The sequence below is a fragment of the Drosophila eugracilis genome, unplaced genomic scaffold (genome assembly GCF_018153835.1).
Source record: "Drosophila eugracilis isolate 14026-0451.02 unplaced genomic scaffold, ASM1815383v1 contig_415, whole genome shotgun sequence".
Lineage (NCBI taxonomy): Eukaryota > Metazoa > Arthropoda > Insecta > Diptera > Drosophilidae > Drosophila > Drosophila eugracilis.
The window spans coordinates 2,160,920-2,176,786 of record NW_024573278.1 but is presented as its reverse complement, the minus strand read 5'-3'; the positions used below and the strand labels follow the sequence as shown (position 1 = coordinate 2,176,786).

Below are 15,867 nucleotides of genomic sequence, written 5' to 3'. Positions count from 1 at the left end.
CCTCGTCGTCATGGGCAGCCGTCTAAAAAGATACGTGTATTATAGACCAGCCGTCAGACCAATCATATGTGACTTCTATAAATCGATATTACACTCGGCCTGATTTAATGACAGGGCTATGAAGAGGAGCTAACTAGCTAACAAGACAATATTGATAGATAATTGTTGCAGCAACATGTTGCTTGTATGATTTCAGTCATTTTATTGTTTTCATTTGCAATCGCACTTTCTATCTTTAAAAGTTATCTTTTATAAACTACGTATTTGAAAATATTAGTAAGAATGATTTGGCTTATTGAATGGAAAGGACTTCAAGATACCCTGGCTATTTCTTATTTACTTAGATGGTTACAAATATATTAAGTCTTGTTTATTTTAAACGTTTTTGAAATTTATTTCCTCTAGTTATTAAATGGGATGAAAAATTGACTAAGAAGGTTTAAACCACAGTAAAGAGACTCATAAGCTATCAAAATGGAATATCCCTTTTCTCCCTGTATGCTTAGTAGGTAACAAAATAATTGAAAAGCGATAAAGAAATCAAAAGGTTTGCTGGGGGTTCCTTAGATTGTAAATTTGGGCGATTGCTATCATAGCAAGAAGCTGATTAGGCCAGGTGTATCTATATCCCATATATATTTCACTGATTTCTTGGGGGTCTTCGAACGTTCTAGCCAATAAATCTGATTGCGGGGGACTATCAAAAGACAGATAATGGGTCAAAAGACTATAAAAGCTAAAATCCCACACCATTAGGAACATAGTAAGAGCTATGAAAGGAGGAACGTTAAAGCTAACAATTTTACTGTTCGGTTTGGGCCTGGTTTTGGCCGGTACGCGTCCAATTTCCGATTGCGTTAGTATAAATAATATCATATCTTTTCAATACACTTTAAACCTTATTTTTTAGGGTGAACGGATTGAGGACGATGGCTATCCGATGGAGCGCCACGTGGTGACCACTAGTGACAGCTACATTCTGACCATGCACCGAATCCCATACTCACCCAAAACTGGTGATTCAGAAAATCGCCCAGTGGCCTTCCTCATGCACGGAATGCTGAGCTCTTCTTCCGATTGGGTGCTTATGGGTCCGGAGAGATCCTTGGCTTATATGCTGGCTGATGCTGGTTATGATGTGTGGATGGGCAATGCCCGAGGCAACACTTATTCCAAGGCTCACAAGTTCTGGCCAACATACTGGCAAATCTTCTGGAATTTCAGCTGGAATGAGATTGGAATGTACGATGTGCCGGCTATGATTGATTATGTTCTGGCGGAGACTGGTCAGCAGAAGGTGCAATATGTGGGTCACTCCCAGGGAACCACGGTCTATTTGGTAATGGTATCCGAAAGACCCGAGTACAATGACAAGATCAAGTCCGCCCATCTCCTCGGACCCGCCGCTTACATGGGCAACATGAAGAGCCCGATGACCCGAGCCTTTGCACCCATACTGGGTCAACCCAATGCCATCGTCGAGCTCTGTGGATCCATGGAGTTCATGCCGAGCAACAAATTCAAGCAGGATATGGGCATTGAGATGTGCCAGGCAACTTCACCCTATGCTGATATGTGCGCCAATGAGATTTTCCTAATTGGAGGCTACGATTCCGAGCAATTGGACTATGTGAGTATTTACATATTATTGCTAGAATCATTTCTTATATATTGAAATTATATAGGCTCTGTTGGAACATATCAAAGCCACTTCTCCGGCGGGCGCCTCTGTAAACCAAAACCTTCACTTCTGCCAGGAATACAACTCCGGCAAGTTCCGTAAATTTGATTACACTGTTCTGCGAAACCCCTATGAGTACGGCAGCTACTTCCCTCCGGATTACAAGCTAAAGAATGCCAAGGCACCTGTTCTATTGTACTATGGAGCCAATGACTGGATGTGTGACGTGAGTGATGTTCGCAAGTTGAGAGATGAACTGCCCAACATGGCTCTGGATTATCTGGTTCCCTTCGAGAAGTGGGCTCATTTGGATTTCATTTGGGGCACTGAGGCTAGGAAATACGTGTACGACGAGGTCTTAAAGCAGATGATATCCTACGAATAGGTTTATTTCTACCACAATAAATGGAACATACAAGAAAAGAGCACGATTCTTTAGTCTATCTCCATTTCCATCCTGTAATATAATTTTGGGGAGTCGTCTTTGTTAAGTTTATACTTAATACGATAGTGACCAGGAGCCATAAATTTCTTTAACAGATGAACGTTCAACGGATAGTCCCTCAAGCGATACTTCCCCTTCGGCAGGGGGCAGGTTCCGGGTTCCGGAGCATTCGAGTAATCCTTGATTTTTTCGTAGAATATTTTATAGTAGCTCTCCATAAAGTCGCAAACTGGCAATTCAATCTTAAGTATATTGTCGTATTCGCCATCGCTTTCGTCGGCTCGTAAGACAATAAATTCAATCTGTAGGGAGAAATATTGATATTTATTTATCATACATATCATAAAATACATCAGATATGTGTAAATAAATTCAATTTGTAAGGGATAAAAATAATATGTAAATATATATTCCATACCGTCCAATCGTTGTCGACGTGATGATGAAGTTTGAGTTGTCCGCTAACATCCAACACATTTGTCTCGGCCTCGGCGATAGTTACTAGGCTATCCACATAATCGGTGTCCTCGATCCTCTTCTCAAACTGGCTAATCTTTAGCTTTCCTGCTTGGACCCAAGGATTGGTGGTCAGTAGAATGATTCCCAGCACCACCACAAAATGCTGAGCTGAAGCAGAAGAGAAACCCATTTGAACGGCTTTGATGACTGATGCTAAATTACCTGATGCCGAGGGCTTATATGTATCTGGACTGGGGACCCCCTAACAGATCAAACTATAACACCTACCGGAAATGTTCATGTTTTTGCCGTAAATGGTATAATTAGTAACGGGATAAAATCCGTTTTATTTTGTTTTATTTAATTGTTGACTGATTTAACCAAAAATATAACAAGAGGAGAGGCTTTTGTTGAGGGCTGCGACAATAAGATACCCGTTACTGCCTTTTTCAATTTAAAAACGCAGCGCCACCTTTTGTCAGAAAAAGCTGTTTAATAAGTGATGGTTAAGTCATTTTTAGAGTTTCCGAGGTCTTTTTTGGTTTTCCTCGTTTTGTCGGCGATAGATTATGAGTGGCCAGATGCAGTAAAATTAAGCTGTTGTGGCATCATTGGAAACTGCATGCTTAATCCTAATTTTCTATCAATTATAGTTATCGAGATCTCAGCGTTCCTAAAAAAGCGGAACCCATTTTTTGGGCTTGGTGTCCGAAATAGTGGTTCCTGGGCGGATAATCCACCACCGACCTTCTAGCTCTTAGTGCTCCAGAGATATCACCGATTTTAGGTTCTCGTGATTTATGGACATGGCAGGATAGTGAAATAAACTTGCGCTGCGTGGGCACCTCAGGAATCTGTATGCTTAATCCCAACTTTGGGACCAACACATACTTTTCAACGAATACAATATACCCTTTTACTCTACGTGTAACGGCCAGGCCATTGGTGATGTATAATATTTAATTGCCAACAGCACGGCACTAAACCAGGAAATATAATATGTGTACGACGAGGTCTTGAACCAGATGATATCCAACGAATAGGTTTTTTTAAATCCGAAATTAATGGAACAGACAAAAACAATTGGGGATTCTTTAGTCTAACTTTATTTCCATCCTATAATATAATTTTGGGGAGTCATCTTTTTTTAGTTTATACTTAAGACGATAGTGACCAGGAGCAATAAATTTCTTTAGCAGATGAACGTTTAACGGATAGTCCCTTAAGCGATACTTCCCCTTCGGTAAGGGGCATGTGCCTGGTTCCGGAGCATTCGAGTAATCCTTGATTTGTTCGTAGAATATTTTATAGTAGCTCTCCATAAAGTCACACACTGGCAATTCAATCTGAAGTAAACTGTCGTATTCGCCATCGCTTTCGTCGGCTCGTAAAATAATAAATTCAATCTGTAAAGGGATGATATATTATAAATATTATATATTTAAGTAAGTAAGTATTTATCCATGCCGTCCAATCGTTGTCGATATGATGATGAAGTTTGAGTTCTCCATAAACTTCCAATAAGTTTATCTCGGACCTGGCGACACCTACTAGGCATTCCAGATACTCGGTATCCTCGTTCCTCTTCTCAAACTTGCGAAGTCTTAGCTCTCTTGCTTGAACCAAAGGATTGGTGGTCAGTAAAATGATTCCCAGCACCACCACAAAATGCTGAGCTGAGCCAGAAGAGAAACCCATTTTAACGGCTTTGAGGGCTGAGTTTCAATCAACTGATTCCGAGGGCTTATAAGTTTCTGAACTGGACGTGGTCCACAAATCCCATTATAGCATGTACCGGAAATTATCAGGGCATTGCCGTACGTGGTGTAATTAATATCGGGATAAAATCTGTTTGATTTCGTTTTGTATAATTGTTGACGGTTTTAACCAATAGAACTACAATCAGCTAAGCTTTGGTGATGAAATATATTTAACTGCTAATAGCACGGCACTGAGGCCAGGTACGACGAGGTCTTAAATGGATTTGCGATTCTTAAGTCTAACTCTATTATTGGGGTTGGTCGATAACTACGAGACTCTCCAAATAATTGGTATCTTCAATCTTTCGAGACCATACCTTTTCTGCTTTAACCGCTAGAAGATTAGTGGTCAGTAAAATAACTCCTAGCACCAACAGATGCTCCTTTGAATCAAAAAAAAACGGCTCTGGGGAAAGATGCTCAATTATTAATCATCAATTCCGAGGGCTTATAAGTATCTAGACCGGAGAGACCCAACAATCAAATTGCCGTAAAAACTAAAATTGATATCAGGTTAAAATTCGTTTGATTTTGTTGTAATTTTTGCATGACGCTTTTCACTGCTTTTCAACTACATCAAGCTGATGGTCAGCCATTGATAAGGAGTTATATTTAATTGGTAACATCACGGCACTGATGATAAGTTACCATGTATGATAATTTTAGCCCAACGAAATAGTTAATATTTTAATAATTCTTTTTTAGAACCATTTGTTAAGGTAAGATTTGATAACTACTGCTCAAAACAAAATACTTTTTTGCGTTTGTTTTTATTAAATTATTGCATGGCAGTCTTAACACATAAAGCAACAACAAGCAAATGCTCAGATTATAGTTAATTGCTAACAGCGGCTAACGGCAATGACGATGAAGTACGATCGAGCTTAACTTAGACCTTTCATGCCCTTATTTTTATAATAACCGAAAGTTTGTTCAGGTTCCGGAAAAAATATTTTAGTCCTTTGTGAAAAAGTAGTTTTATAAGCAACGAATTACCAAAAATCTAAAGTATATATTTCAACTATAAATTAATATTCATGACGAATTGTAAGCAAATAAGGAAAAATATGTTTAAAAATGTATCAAGTCCTGTAGGTAAAGCAAACATGTTTCGGGATATAGACGGTCATGAAAGGCTTAACAACAAATATTTTGCTATCATAAAAGCATCTTGGTTAACAATTGGAACTGTCTATACTTAAGTTATGTTCGATACTGTAGTGAACGAATTGCAGCTGGAATGTTAGCATTGCTCAAGGGAATCTGCCAGCCAGCCATGGGAGAATTATTGCCTATTTGTCGAATCAAGTTCAGGATCCCGGCTAGCTTTGTTTGGTGCCAAAGTTCAGACGCAGTTGCTCCAAGAACACAAACGTGATGATCGTATGAGGACCCAAACGCACAAAGGCCGGTACATAGCCCTTGAAGAAACCAAGAGGTCCCAATTTGGCCGTATGCTTGACCACATCCCAAAGTCCAGCATATTCTCCCCGGGTTTCGCGTTCATTGATCTCGTTTTTAGTACATCCAACGGTTGGGTCAGAGTGGTGGCTATCGTTCCAGCGACCAGAGAGGCGGTGAAGTGCGTTACCAGGTTGTCTTGGAAATAAGGTGTTGCCAACAGGTAGATCTTCGTCTGGTCATAGAAAGCAATCTGGCCGATGGTCATCAGGATTCCACGGGCAGTCGCTGTGGTGGCGCCAGAGAAGAGTCGCGCGAATCCCTCCTGCCGATACACCCTGAACAGTCCATCGAAGGCGTTCTTATAGCTGAAATTTAAGAAAATCGAAGATTTAAGTATTGTTTTTAAGGTTGCAGAAATACAAATTTTCGAAAGAGTAATTTGCTAAATTATTTTTAAACTAACTAGATTGTGGTTAGTAACGAGCTGCACTTCAAATTCATATCATTAACTGAATAAATTAATCAATCGCGTGATTTGTAAATTCTACTCATATTCAATAATCGCGTGTTATAAAAACATAAATAAAAATTAAAAATTGGTTGATTGCTTTATAGTGTAAACTATTATACAAATAGGAAATACCCAAATGGAAAGTTTCGTAAATCTGTTTAAAGGTTAAAAACCCACTTGCGTCGCTGTTCCTTGGGCAATTTTACGTCGTTCTGCATCCGCACGTTGACCATGTCCGCTGGAGTTCCCACGATTCCACCGACGAGGCCCGATAGTCCAGCCAGGGCCACCTTGCCGGAGAAGGTGTCCGTCCTGACGTAGTCCTTTCCAACTTCGTAGACCCCAAATCGTGCCGTGGAATAGGTCATTTGTCGGAGCATCGAGGCGGAGAGGCCGTTGTAGAAAACCAATATTCCCTGTTCACGGGCTAGTTTCGGGATCAACTGGGCCACCGACAGGTGTCCTTGTTGCGTCTGCAGCGTGACCTTGATGAGGTCGAGTGGGTGGGTAACCATTGCGGCTCCAACGCTCGCCAATCCGCCGAAGAACCACTTCGATTTCCTCTCTTGTTTGGCCATTTTATGGTCGACTGTTCGATCAACTGAAAGTCGATAAAAATTATATTTTATTCAAACTCTTAATTGGATATCTTTCCTATACCTATGTATAAAAGTTTGGTACGGCGCCTAAATATAATCCCTTTTGAGGGGCGGCATTTTCAGTGGGTTGGTTGTGTTATGTCATGCCGGTGGGCTGATGTATAAGGAACTGGCGGAATTTAAGGACCCACAAACACTGCGATAACAGCTGGGCGGTTGCGCGAAAGCTTAGCTTGAAAGCTTTGGCAAAAAGTGGTAACTGTTATCTGAGGGCGTAGCCCAAAATATTTATCATAGGGTTCTTACGAAAGGGAAATATTTAACTGTCCATAAGGACATTTCGATTTATAAATTAATTAAAGTAAAAGTAAACTAAAAACATTTATAGTTAAAAAACTAGTTTATTAACTAAATAGAAAACAATGAATTTTAAAAGTCAAATCAAAACTTGAATGTACAGCCGTTACTATGCATTTAACATTCTGTTAACTGTAACACCATTTGTTCTGCGTTTTACAGCACCCGTTTTGCATTGCCAGCCCTGGAAAACATCTGATCGTTGCTAATTATGGTCATACTAGTACCTACAACATGTTTTTCATGTCAAATTTGTATATTTGTTTCGTAAACTAAACAGAAAAAGTGTTTTCCCAGGCAGCAGTGAAGAGTTTTTAATATTCGCCAGCCCACTATATCCACGAGTAAGTAATTGACCCGATATTTGGGCGCCCACAAACTTGCGCAACAAGTCGCCATTGCCGGGCAGCGTCATTCAATTTGCGATTTGGCTATTTTAATTTGTTTTTGATCGTCGCAAACGTTGTTTACATTTTGGAATTGCACATTTGACAAAGTTTGCTACTAACATCGGTCATGGTTTTATATTTGGACTGAGATAAAAAATCTATAAATGCAGGCCATCAGAATGGGAACAAAAGTGGAGAGGAAGGGCTGCAAAATTTTGGCTTATCTGTTGTCTATACTCTACTTTGCAAAATGGCCCTATCGAAGAGTTCAAGTGATTTGTTTTTATACGTAATTTTTAGGTTCTTGATAAACAATTTTGGCTAACTAATGGGCTAAAAACTATTTCAGCTAAAAGCTATTCAGCTAAAATATTAAATTATTCAGGACTGAGTATTCATTCTACGATAAATTCGTATCAAAATTGGTTAGAATCAGGTAGACTGTAATTTGGTGGCTAATACCAACGTTCTTATGTCAAGTTTGTCCTGCTGATCATGGTTATATAGGAGGATATATAGTTTTCCGATTTTAGTTAAATAAAAATAAAAGTAATGTGATCATATAAAACAACAGAGATTTACAATTCGTATGTCTATTAAATTTATTACAAATAATTCAATAGTGATACAAAATAAAGATGTTCATTTTGATCATTTTATAGAATTTTATGTTTTTTGATGAATATTCAGGCAAACAAAAGATTGTTTAAATAGAGTTATCTGTACATATTTATCCAAACTTCTTGAGGTACTACCTCGTATAATTCGAGTCTCAACCTCTTTATGTTTAACCCATTGTTAAAGTAGTAGTTTACTTTGGCTTAAACCAAATTCAAGGGCACATTATCTTCAGCTATAATATATGTGTGTGTTCAGTTGGTATCCATATCGACAAATTGTTTTTTCTAATTTTTTTTGCTGCTATTTATGAACCCGAAACCCGGGAGTAACAATCTTTATAGACCCGTTTGATGTCCCTGCCTTATCAACCTTTAGTTGGACCCGGTAACCGGGTCGTGTTTATAGATAGATAACATTTTTATCATCGATTGAAATCCCGGTACACAACATTATTGCCAGCATGTGTTAGATTCTGTATTTCTGTTTTTCCCGGCCCATCCGCTTTTATTTATTTATTCAATTACTATTTTTGTTTTGGGAACATACACGTGCATCGATTGCTTCATAAATTATATGCAGAGAATAAGCCGCCATTCTCTTCTTGTTTTGTTTTATTTTCGTTTTTTTTTTTGACTGAATTTTATCTGAATATAAAAATGAGTGGCAATGGTCAAAGTCGAATTAATAACAAATATCACATGATCAGTTTTTGGTATTCTTAAAAGTTGTTTTCGCTCTTAATCGAGCCCCCAAAAAAGTCAAGCTGATAATGGATTTTACTACTTCAAAACAGCTGATTTTTTTGGGGGGACAAAACTAAACTTTTCCGATCGTTCTATAACCTTTCGGGGCGCGAAACATCGCATGATAATTCACTAATCCGTCTGAAACACTATCTCTACGGGTGTTTGCCCATTTCGAAGCCGCATGTTTGCCTTGCAAATTGAATAACAAATAAACTGACACTGCAATTGCAATTGCAATTGCTAAATTGCTAATAAAACATAAAAAAAATGTACATGTGGAAAAGCGGCCACAGCTGATGGCGTATTTACCTTGAACAAGAAACGCTGCTGCCTCTGCTTTTCCTGGTGTTGATGGCTTTTTGTTGTCTTCTTTCCGCAAAGAAAACTATTTAATAAGTTTATAATTTGTATTTTGGCACACCAGGAGAGCGCGATAGAGAGAGGGAGAACCAAGCAGACAGTGAGAGAGAGAGGAGAGATCGAGAGACCTCAGTACGTCATCGCTGGTCACACAAACTGGTCTGGTCTGGGTTTCGGGAAATGGGATTGGTCAGGGGTATGTTAGCTGCTGCTGGAGGCGAACGAAACGCAATGCTTGAGCACCGAAAGCGGACTGATCGCCGCCAACAGCAGCGCGCCATATCCCACACAACAGCCGGCAACAGTCAACCACTACACTAGAAAAAATAGAGAGCTGAAAGCAAACCTAGAAACTCAATAATATTTCTACCTATATATTTTATAAACATTTTTAAGGGTTAAAGTTAATAAATCATGGAGTTGTGGTTGGAGTATGGTTGGCAAAGTTTTATAAAACCTCTACTAAAACGTTCGCTAATAGATATTTTCCTCTTTTTTATTATTTATCCATATAAATTACAAACAATCTTTAAAGATCAATAAGTACTGAATTTTATGAACTTGCTTTCACAGCCATGCATTTAAATATTTGTTCAAAAACAATTATCTGTCAATCACAATTTAGTTTAAAGTACTCAACCTGTCAATCAGTAACTTAAATGTTTTTAAGTTTTTAAGTAGCTGACACATAAATCGGATATAATCGCACATTATAGTGTGTATATAATAACTTAATAAAAATTCATACAATTTAGAAAAATATGCAATATATGATGGGTTAAAATGTTAATTAGAATACCCACATTAACAAAACTTAAATAATTATATAAGCTAATATTTCCAATATCAAATTTTGTTATAGCTTTGAGTGTAAATGGTATAAAAAAGTACTTAAGTACTAAAATAATATTTAGAAAGAAACTACAATATGACTTTCTCCAAACGTTCTTGAATTCAATATTCAGAAAATGTAAATATTTTTTTCGAGTGTCCCTCGTGCGCTCTGGATTTGACTCAGGTCCGATTTATCGCGCGGTCAAGGCGAGCATGTCGGAAGTGTTCTGGTACTGGGACAGTCACCGGGATCTGGGGATTCGAATTCCCGATGTCGGAGCGGGATCGACGTGGTTAGTTAGTCGGTGGTTGGCGGTCAGCAGGGCGACACTGCGAGAGAGTGAGAGAGCGAGAGAAAGCGGTACGACAAGCGGTACACTACACTGATCGAATCGAGAGTCAACATCAAACAAAAGTGGTGAGAGCTTTTTTTTTATTGACAACGCAACGCGTTGGCTCTCCAAACTTTGGGGGTGTGTGAGTGTGTGTGTGTTATGATGATGGTATCGTTTCACATAAGAACTCATAATACATGGCTATTACGGTGTAATCGTGAGCTTTTGTAATATATTACCAGGAATAGCTGGTAAACCCATTCACTATCTCATTTTCCATTCGGTCATTATGGTGTGATCATGAAAATGCCATGTGGAAATGACTCAATTTTTCCACTTGTCAAACATTTATGTAATTGCAAGAAAATCCAGGCGTGTGCCCGCCAAAACACATTAATCATGAGACTGCCTTTCAGTCATCTAATTGTCATAACATTTTAATTTTATGCCTAATTAAATAGTTTCTATGGGCATTACAAACACAGCTCGATTTCTTTTAAGTCGTTTTGTGTAATGCACTTCGGAGTCAAGGTTTAATTAGAATGTTTTCTGTTTGTCTGTACTGCAAATAGTTAGCGCTTCTAAGCGGAAAATCTGTTGCTTAGCCTGTAATCTTGGTCCGGGATATTGTCGTGATAAGGAATTATAACGAGAATGAAAAGGCAAATATTTTTACCAACTATTATTAACAGCATGCTTAAACCTTATTTAAATATTTTGTGCACGTTTTTCTAGCATGTCCCGCCATTAACGCTTTTAGTATCTCCCAGCTATTTTAGCAACTTTATCCCTAGTGTTAAATTTTGATTAAATACTGTGGAAAAGAACTGCGAAGCAATTGTTTTTCAAAAATAACCTAGGAAAGCTTCTTTAGAAAGCTTTTCCTTTTCACGTTGGGGAATCCTAAGAGCTTTGGGGCTTAAGTGGGCATTTGTCGGGACTTGAAACAACGGCCCATTAGCTCAGTTGGTTAGAGCGTCGTGCTAATAACGCGAAGGTCGCGGGTTCGATCCCCTCATGGGCCAGAATAATTTTTTTTTATTTTTCACTTAATTTTGATTTTGTAGTAAGAGGTTTTCCTTTAAATCTTTGTATTAATTCAATTATTGAATATCTACAGTATTTTAGCACCTAAAATATGATGAATAATATTAAACGCAAGTTAGAAATTATTCTTTTACAAGATGTTAAGCAAAGATAGCCTTAGCAAAAGCAAAACGTGCATTTATTTTTCACTTTTTATTAATACTTTACAATTTATTATAGCTCGGTATATTTACTTTTTTGTATATTAAGTACAATTTCTTGAATGGTAGCCACGTGTGCCGCTGACAGCAATGATGAAGTGACAAGATGGAAATACCCTTCTTATTCATTTTCCCTCCACAATTTTTGGCCAATAAATTTCAAGTTGTTGGCCCCGCTCAAGTGTTTTTAACCTCATCGGTTTGGTCCCCACGTGACCCGTGCTAGCAACAAAAAAAAAAACGAACAAAAATACTGCGCACTTAATTAATTGAACTCCGCAGATGACATTTACAAATTGACTCATGGTTGTTCTTTTTCATGCTATTTTAGATTCGCACGCCCAGACGAAATAATGGCCACCTCAGTGCTGCTAGCCTGTGGACTCAATGAGCAGAAACTGCCAGGATTCGTGCACATTAGCGAGGAGTCCAATGTGGATGGCAGCTTCCTGATCAGCTGCATCTTGGGTCAGAGATTACGCATCTCGAACGCTGGAACCCTACTGGTCTGCCTGCAGCATCACTATCAACATTACTTCAATGCTGGCATGAGATTGGGCTACAACACCAACATTTTCCAGGGTAAAACCCTGGCTGTTATCGATGTTCTGAGCGACATGGCCGGCGAGGGTTTGGCCTCCAAGTGGCTGCGTAGTTCCGAGGGTCAGACATTAACTGAGCAGCTTATGGATGACATTCGTGCCCAGGTGGAGAGCAATTATGCCAGTCGAAATTCTTACACTGTTTTGATTGATAATTTGTCCATATTGTTCAATCTGGGAGCGAGCAAGTTGCAGGTCCAGCAGTTCTGCCAAGATCTGGCTGCCCTTGCCAAGGAGCGGGAAAACCTGACGGTGATCACCAAGCTCAGCAACAGCGACATCTACCAGCTAACGGATAACAATGTGGCCAAGCTCGGTCAGGTTCGCATCCAGGTTTTGCGTTTGAAGAGCGGTGTGTTCCGCGAGGTCGATGGCAAGCTCTTAATCGAACGGGTTTTGGACGTGGGCAGCTATGCGTGCGAGGAGACGCGTAAGGAGGTTCTCTATAAGGTCAACGATCGCAATGTCAAGGTCTTTACACCGGGCGAAATTGGGGTGAAGGTGTAGAGGTGGAGAGAACTCTAATAATTATATGAATTTTAATAAAGCCATTTTTTGTATATTCTGAGAATTGCCAGTCAAAGGTTTCATTTTTCGTAGGAATTTAACGGCATCTGTTATACTCAGAAAATATGTTTGTAAGATAAGAAATAATTCAAGGTTTAAGAAATATTTTGTATATTTAAAGGATGAACTGGTATTGGTTAGAGCCAAAGAGTCATCTTCCCTCAATAGCCAATGCGCCATTCAATCTAATTGCCTTTGTCCATGTTTTATCTGGTAGCATCTGTTGACGTCATCCTTCGAGTCGAAATATTGATGAATTTATGTCTGGTCACGATCAATAAGGAGCCAGTATAAATGATTTGAGGCGGCGGTAACCCAAGTCAGCGCCAGAAAAGTTTTTGGCCCCAACTCGTAGGCCCACATAAACGCTAAACGACGTCGCCGACAATAAAAGCAAGCAATTGAATTTTTCCAAACCGAAAAGCAAAAAAAAAAGAAGTTGATTAACTACGACTGAGTCGCAGGCCAAAAATGTGCTTCGGTGGCAAAGACTTTTTGGGGTCCAGTCCCAAGAAGATTTATTTATATCTGTGTTGTCCTCGAATTGGATTGTGTTTTACCGCCCGGGATAATGGCTTTCCAGTTTGTTAATTACTCGAAATTTTCCTATCCCCCCACACACATACAAACACACTTTATGACAGACTTTGATAGAAATGCCCAGAAGGAAATTTGATATTTAATGGTATACAAGATGACGAGTTAATGTCTTGTCCTTGATTAATGGGGATTCTATTTAAATGCCTGTAATTTTTGTGGCTTTCCTTTTGGAACACTTTGGCAAGTGTTAAATGCCCATGTTGTGAGCCACAAATTTGTATTTGCTCATTTGGCATTCACATCGCAAATTCTCGAAATGCGTAGACCAAGCCAGGCGTAAACGGGGAATTGCATTTGGCGGTGCCGCACAATCTTCAAGATATGGCCCCTAAACAAACCCAGCAGATGACTTAATTAATTACGCAAATGCTTTTTGTGCACCCGAGCGCTAAATGTCGCTTATTGAAAGTTATCGCGTTGCGAAGCGCCAGGATATCGAGGCCAATCGCAGGATGTGCCTTAAAAGTGAAGAAATTTAAAAAAGGAAAAGATCCAAACGCCTGTCGAAACGGAAGGTTATCAATATATACACTGGAGGAAGGCTAAGCCGGAAATGTTTCTAAACATTTATACACTCAGGTGCATTTTTGTTGATTTCTCCTTGAAATCACAAAGAAGATGCAGAAAGAATTTTTAAATATTATACTTGGATGGGCACATGAAGTTGAATTTCAAAGTCTTCATCTCAGTAGTTTTGGACTTTATAAACATATATTAGCTGAAAGAATTAAAAATCTATCATTAAAGAATCTTAATTTTTAATTTAATGTTCATAAATGGCAAAAATATTTTTTTAAAGTGCCAAAATTCCTGGTGGGGAAACGGGAAAATCCAATTGCCGGTTTGTCCTTCACAGCGACAGAAGCAAACGCAAAAAGCGGTAACTGAAAATAATGATGGGGTAAAGGAAGTGTATTCTCGCATGAAGTACGAAAGGATGTTACATCGAGAGTGCTTAGGACACGCCCCTTTACGAACTTGTCCCTCTGTTAATGACAGTGCCGTATACGCAATATACGAATTTTGTTGCATACTTTTTGGGAAAAAGCCGGAAATGAGTGTTTGCCCAAATATGCAGCCGTCTGCACATATGTATACGTATATTTATGTATGAATTGATGACAACAGACAGAAAGCGTATATAAAAAAAAAAGAAAATGGTTGCACAGGCCATAATTTATTCACATAGGAGCGTCATAAACATAAATTCGGCTCGCCAGGCTGTCCTTTCATCAATGATAATAACGTCGCATTTTTGTGCGGTCCAGGCTGAAAAAAAATTGGATGGCCAGCGAATCGAGTACAATGACCAAAGAAAAAGAACACAGACACCTACGTCATCCTTAGCCTTCCATGCCCTCAGTACCCCGTTAATGCCCGAAAATATTCACCCTTCTCAACGCCCCAAAAAAAGGAGAGAGTACATTTTTTAGAGTTTGATATGATGCCATATCTTCCGATTTTCATCGCCATTGTATCGCGAGCTGAATTATCAGCAGCCATGCTCTTGCCATCATCTTATTTTTGCTACTGCCGCACAGGGCGTATGTGTAATATTTATTTAACAACCACTGACACACGCACACACTTTTGCTTTAAGCGTGGAAACTTGAAGATGCTTTTAGCTGCCTGTGACAACGCGAACTCTCTTTTCCAGAAGGATTATGGAACGTTGTTTAAAAGTATTGCCAAAGACAACACGACCAACCAACGAGGGTTATAAATAATATATCAAAGTTAAGGTTAAGGCAGACTCGGTTTATGTGGCTTTAATATCAAATTTCATAGAATTAAATATTTATCTTTTAAAATGGAATTTTATTGTTTTTAAATTTTACAGTTTTAAGACATTAAAATGTTTAAACTCCATTTGTAAAAACAAAAAAGAACTTTTCAGGCATCCTTGGAATGGTTTCTTTCAATGAAATGCAAAAAATAAAGTGCTAAATTCGAAGCTTTTGTCGAATTAAATTTCTGCACAGTCGTGTGGCCACATTTTAGTTGAATTTCATCTCGTTCGGCAGAGCGCAGCAGAAAATGCATGCAATTTTACTAATTCAATATGAACATTTGAGTCGTGTGCCAGCAAAACGGAATTGTCAACTGTTTAGTGTCCTTTGTGAGAGCGAGCTCCCTCCCCAGTTAAAAGTTTTCTATGGCTTTTCTCGTTTTGCTACCATTTTGTTTCCTTTCGTTTTTGCCAACGGTTCCGCTTCCGGGAAAGCAATTAAAGATACATTTTCAGCGAAATGAACGCTAATGAATTTAATAATTTCCATTTAAAACGCCAGCGCCAAAGGCAGTGGTGTGCGAAAAATGTTGCGATTTTCGAGAGGATTTAGATTAAATA

At 38.9% G+C, this 15,867-nt stretch overlaps 5 protein-coding genes and 1 non-coding gene across 7 annotated transcripts; 3 read left to right on the top strand and 3 right to left on the bottom strand.

The window, feature by feature from the left end:
- The first annotated feature begins 772 nt into the window (after positions 1-772).
- Positions 773-2,066, top strand: LOC108116827 (lipase 3). The gene is made up of 3 exons (XM_017228878.2): positions 773-856; positions 911-1,630; positions 1,686-2,066. The coding sequence occupies exons 1-3, from the start codon at positions 773-775 to the stop codon at positions 2,064-2,066; spliced, it is 1,185 nt and encodes a 394-aa protein (XP_017084367.1).
- On the bottom strand, positions 2,040-2,841 carry LOC108116828. The gene is made up of 2 exons (XM_017228879.2): positions 2,545-2,841; positions 2,040-2,428 (listed from the first exon to the last, which is right to left on the bottom strand). The coding sequence occupies exons 1-2, from the start codon at positions 2,773-2,775 to the stop codon at positions 2,117-2,119; spliced, it is 543 nt and encodes a 180-aa protein (XP_017084368.2). The 5' UTR covers positions 2,776-2,841; the 3' UTR covers positions 2,040-2,116.
- Positions 2,842-3,675: 834 nt separating this feature from the next.
- LOC108116846 lies at positions 3,676-4,332 on the bottom strand. The gene is made up of 2 exons (XM_017228901.2): positions 4,053-4,332; positions 3,676-3,991 (listed from the first exon to the last, which is right to left on the bottom strand). The coding sequence occupies exons 1-2, from the start codon at positions 4,281-4,283 to the stop codon at positions 3,680-3,682; spliced, it is 543 nt and encodes a 180-aa protein (XP_017084390.2). The 5' UTR covers positions 4,284-4,332; the 3' UTR covers positions 3,676-3,679.
- A 737-nt stretch (positions 4,333-5,069) lies between these two features.
- LOC108116953 (mitochondrial dicarboxylate carrier) lies at positions 5,070-9,597 on the bottom strand. The gene is given in 4 exon segments (XM_017229107.2): positions 5,070-5,835; positions 5,838-6,114; positions 6,438-6,861; positions 9,282-9,597. Coding segments are annotated over 3 exon segments (846 nt in total). The 5' UTR covers positions 6,839-6,861; positions 9,282-9,597; the 3' UTR covers positions 5,070-5,667.
- On the top strand, positions 7,405-12,921 carry LOC108116954. 2 transcript variants are annotated; one of them, XM_017229109.2, is made up of 2 exons: positions 7,405-7,560; positions 12,080-12,921. In XM_017229109.2, the coding sequence occupies exon 2, from the start codon at positions 12,102-12,104 to the stop codon at positions 12,855-12,857; it is 756 nt and encodes a 251-aa protein (XP_017084598.1). In that variant the 5' UTR covers positions 7,405-7,560; positions 12,080-12,101; the 3' UTR covers positions 12,858-12,921. The 2 variants fall into 2 exon arrangements, with proteins under 2 accessions (XP_017084598.1, XP_017084599.1); XM_017229110.2 differs by lacking the exon at positions 7,405-7,560 and adding an exon at positions 10,458-10,584.
- Trnai-aau lies at positions 11,453-11,526 on the top strand. The gene has a single exon. It is a non-coding gene; the product is annotated as a tRNA-Ile (tRNA).
- Positions 12,922-15,867: the final 2,946 nt, after the last annotated feature.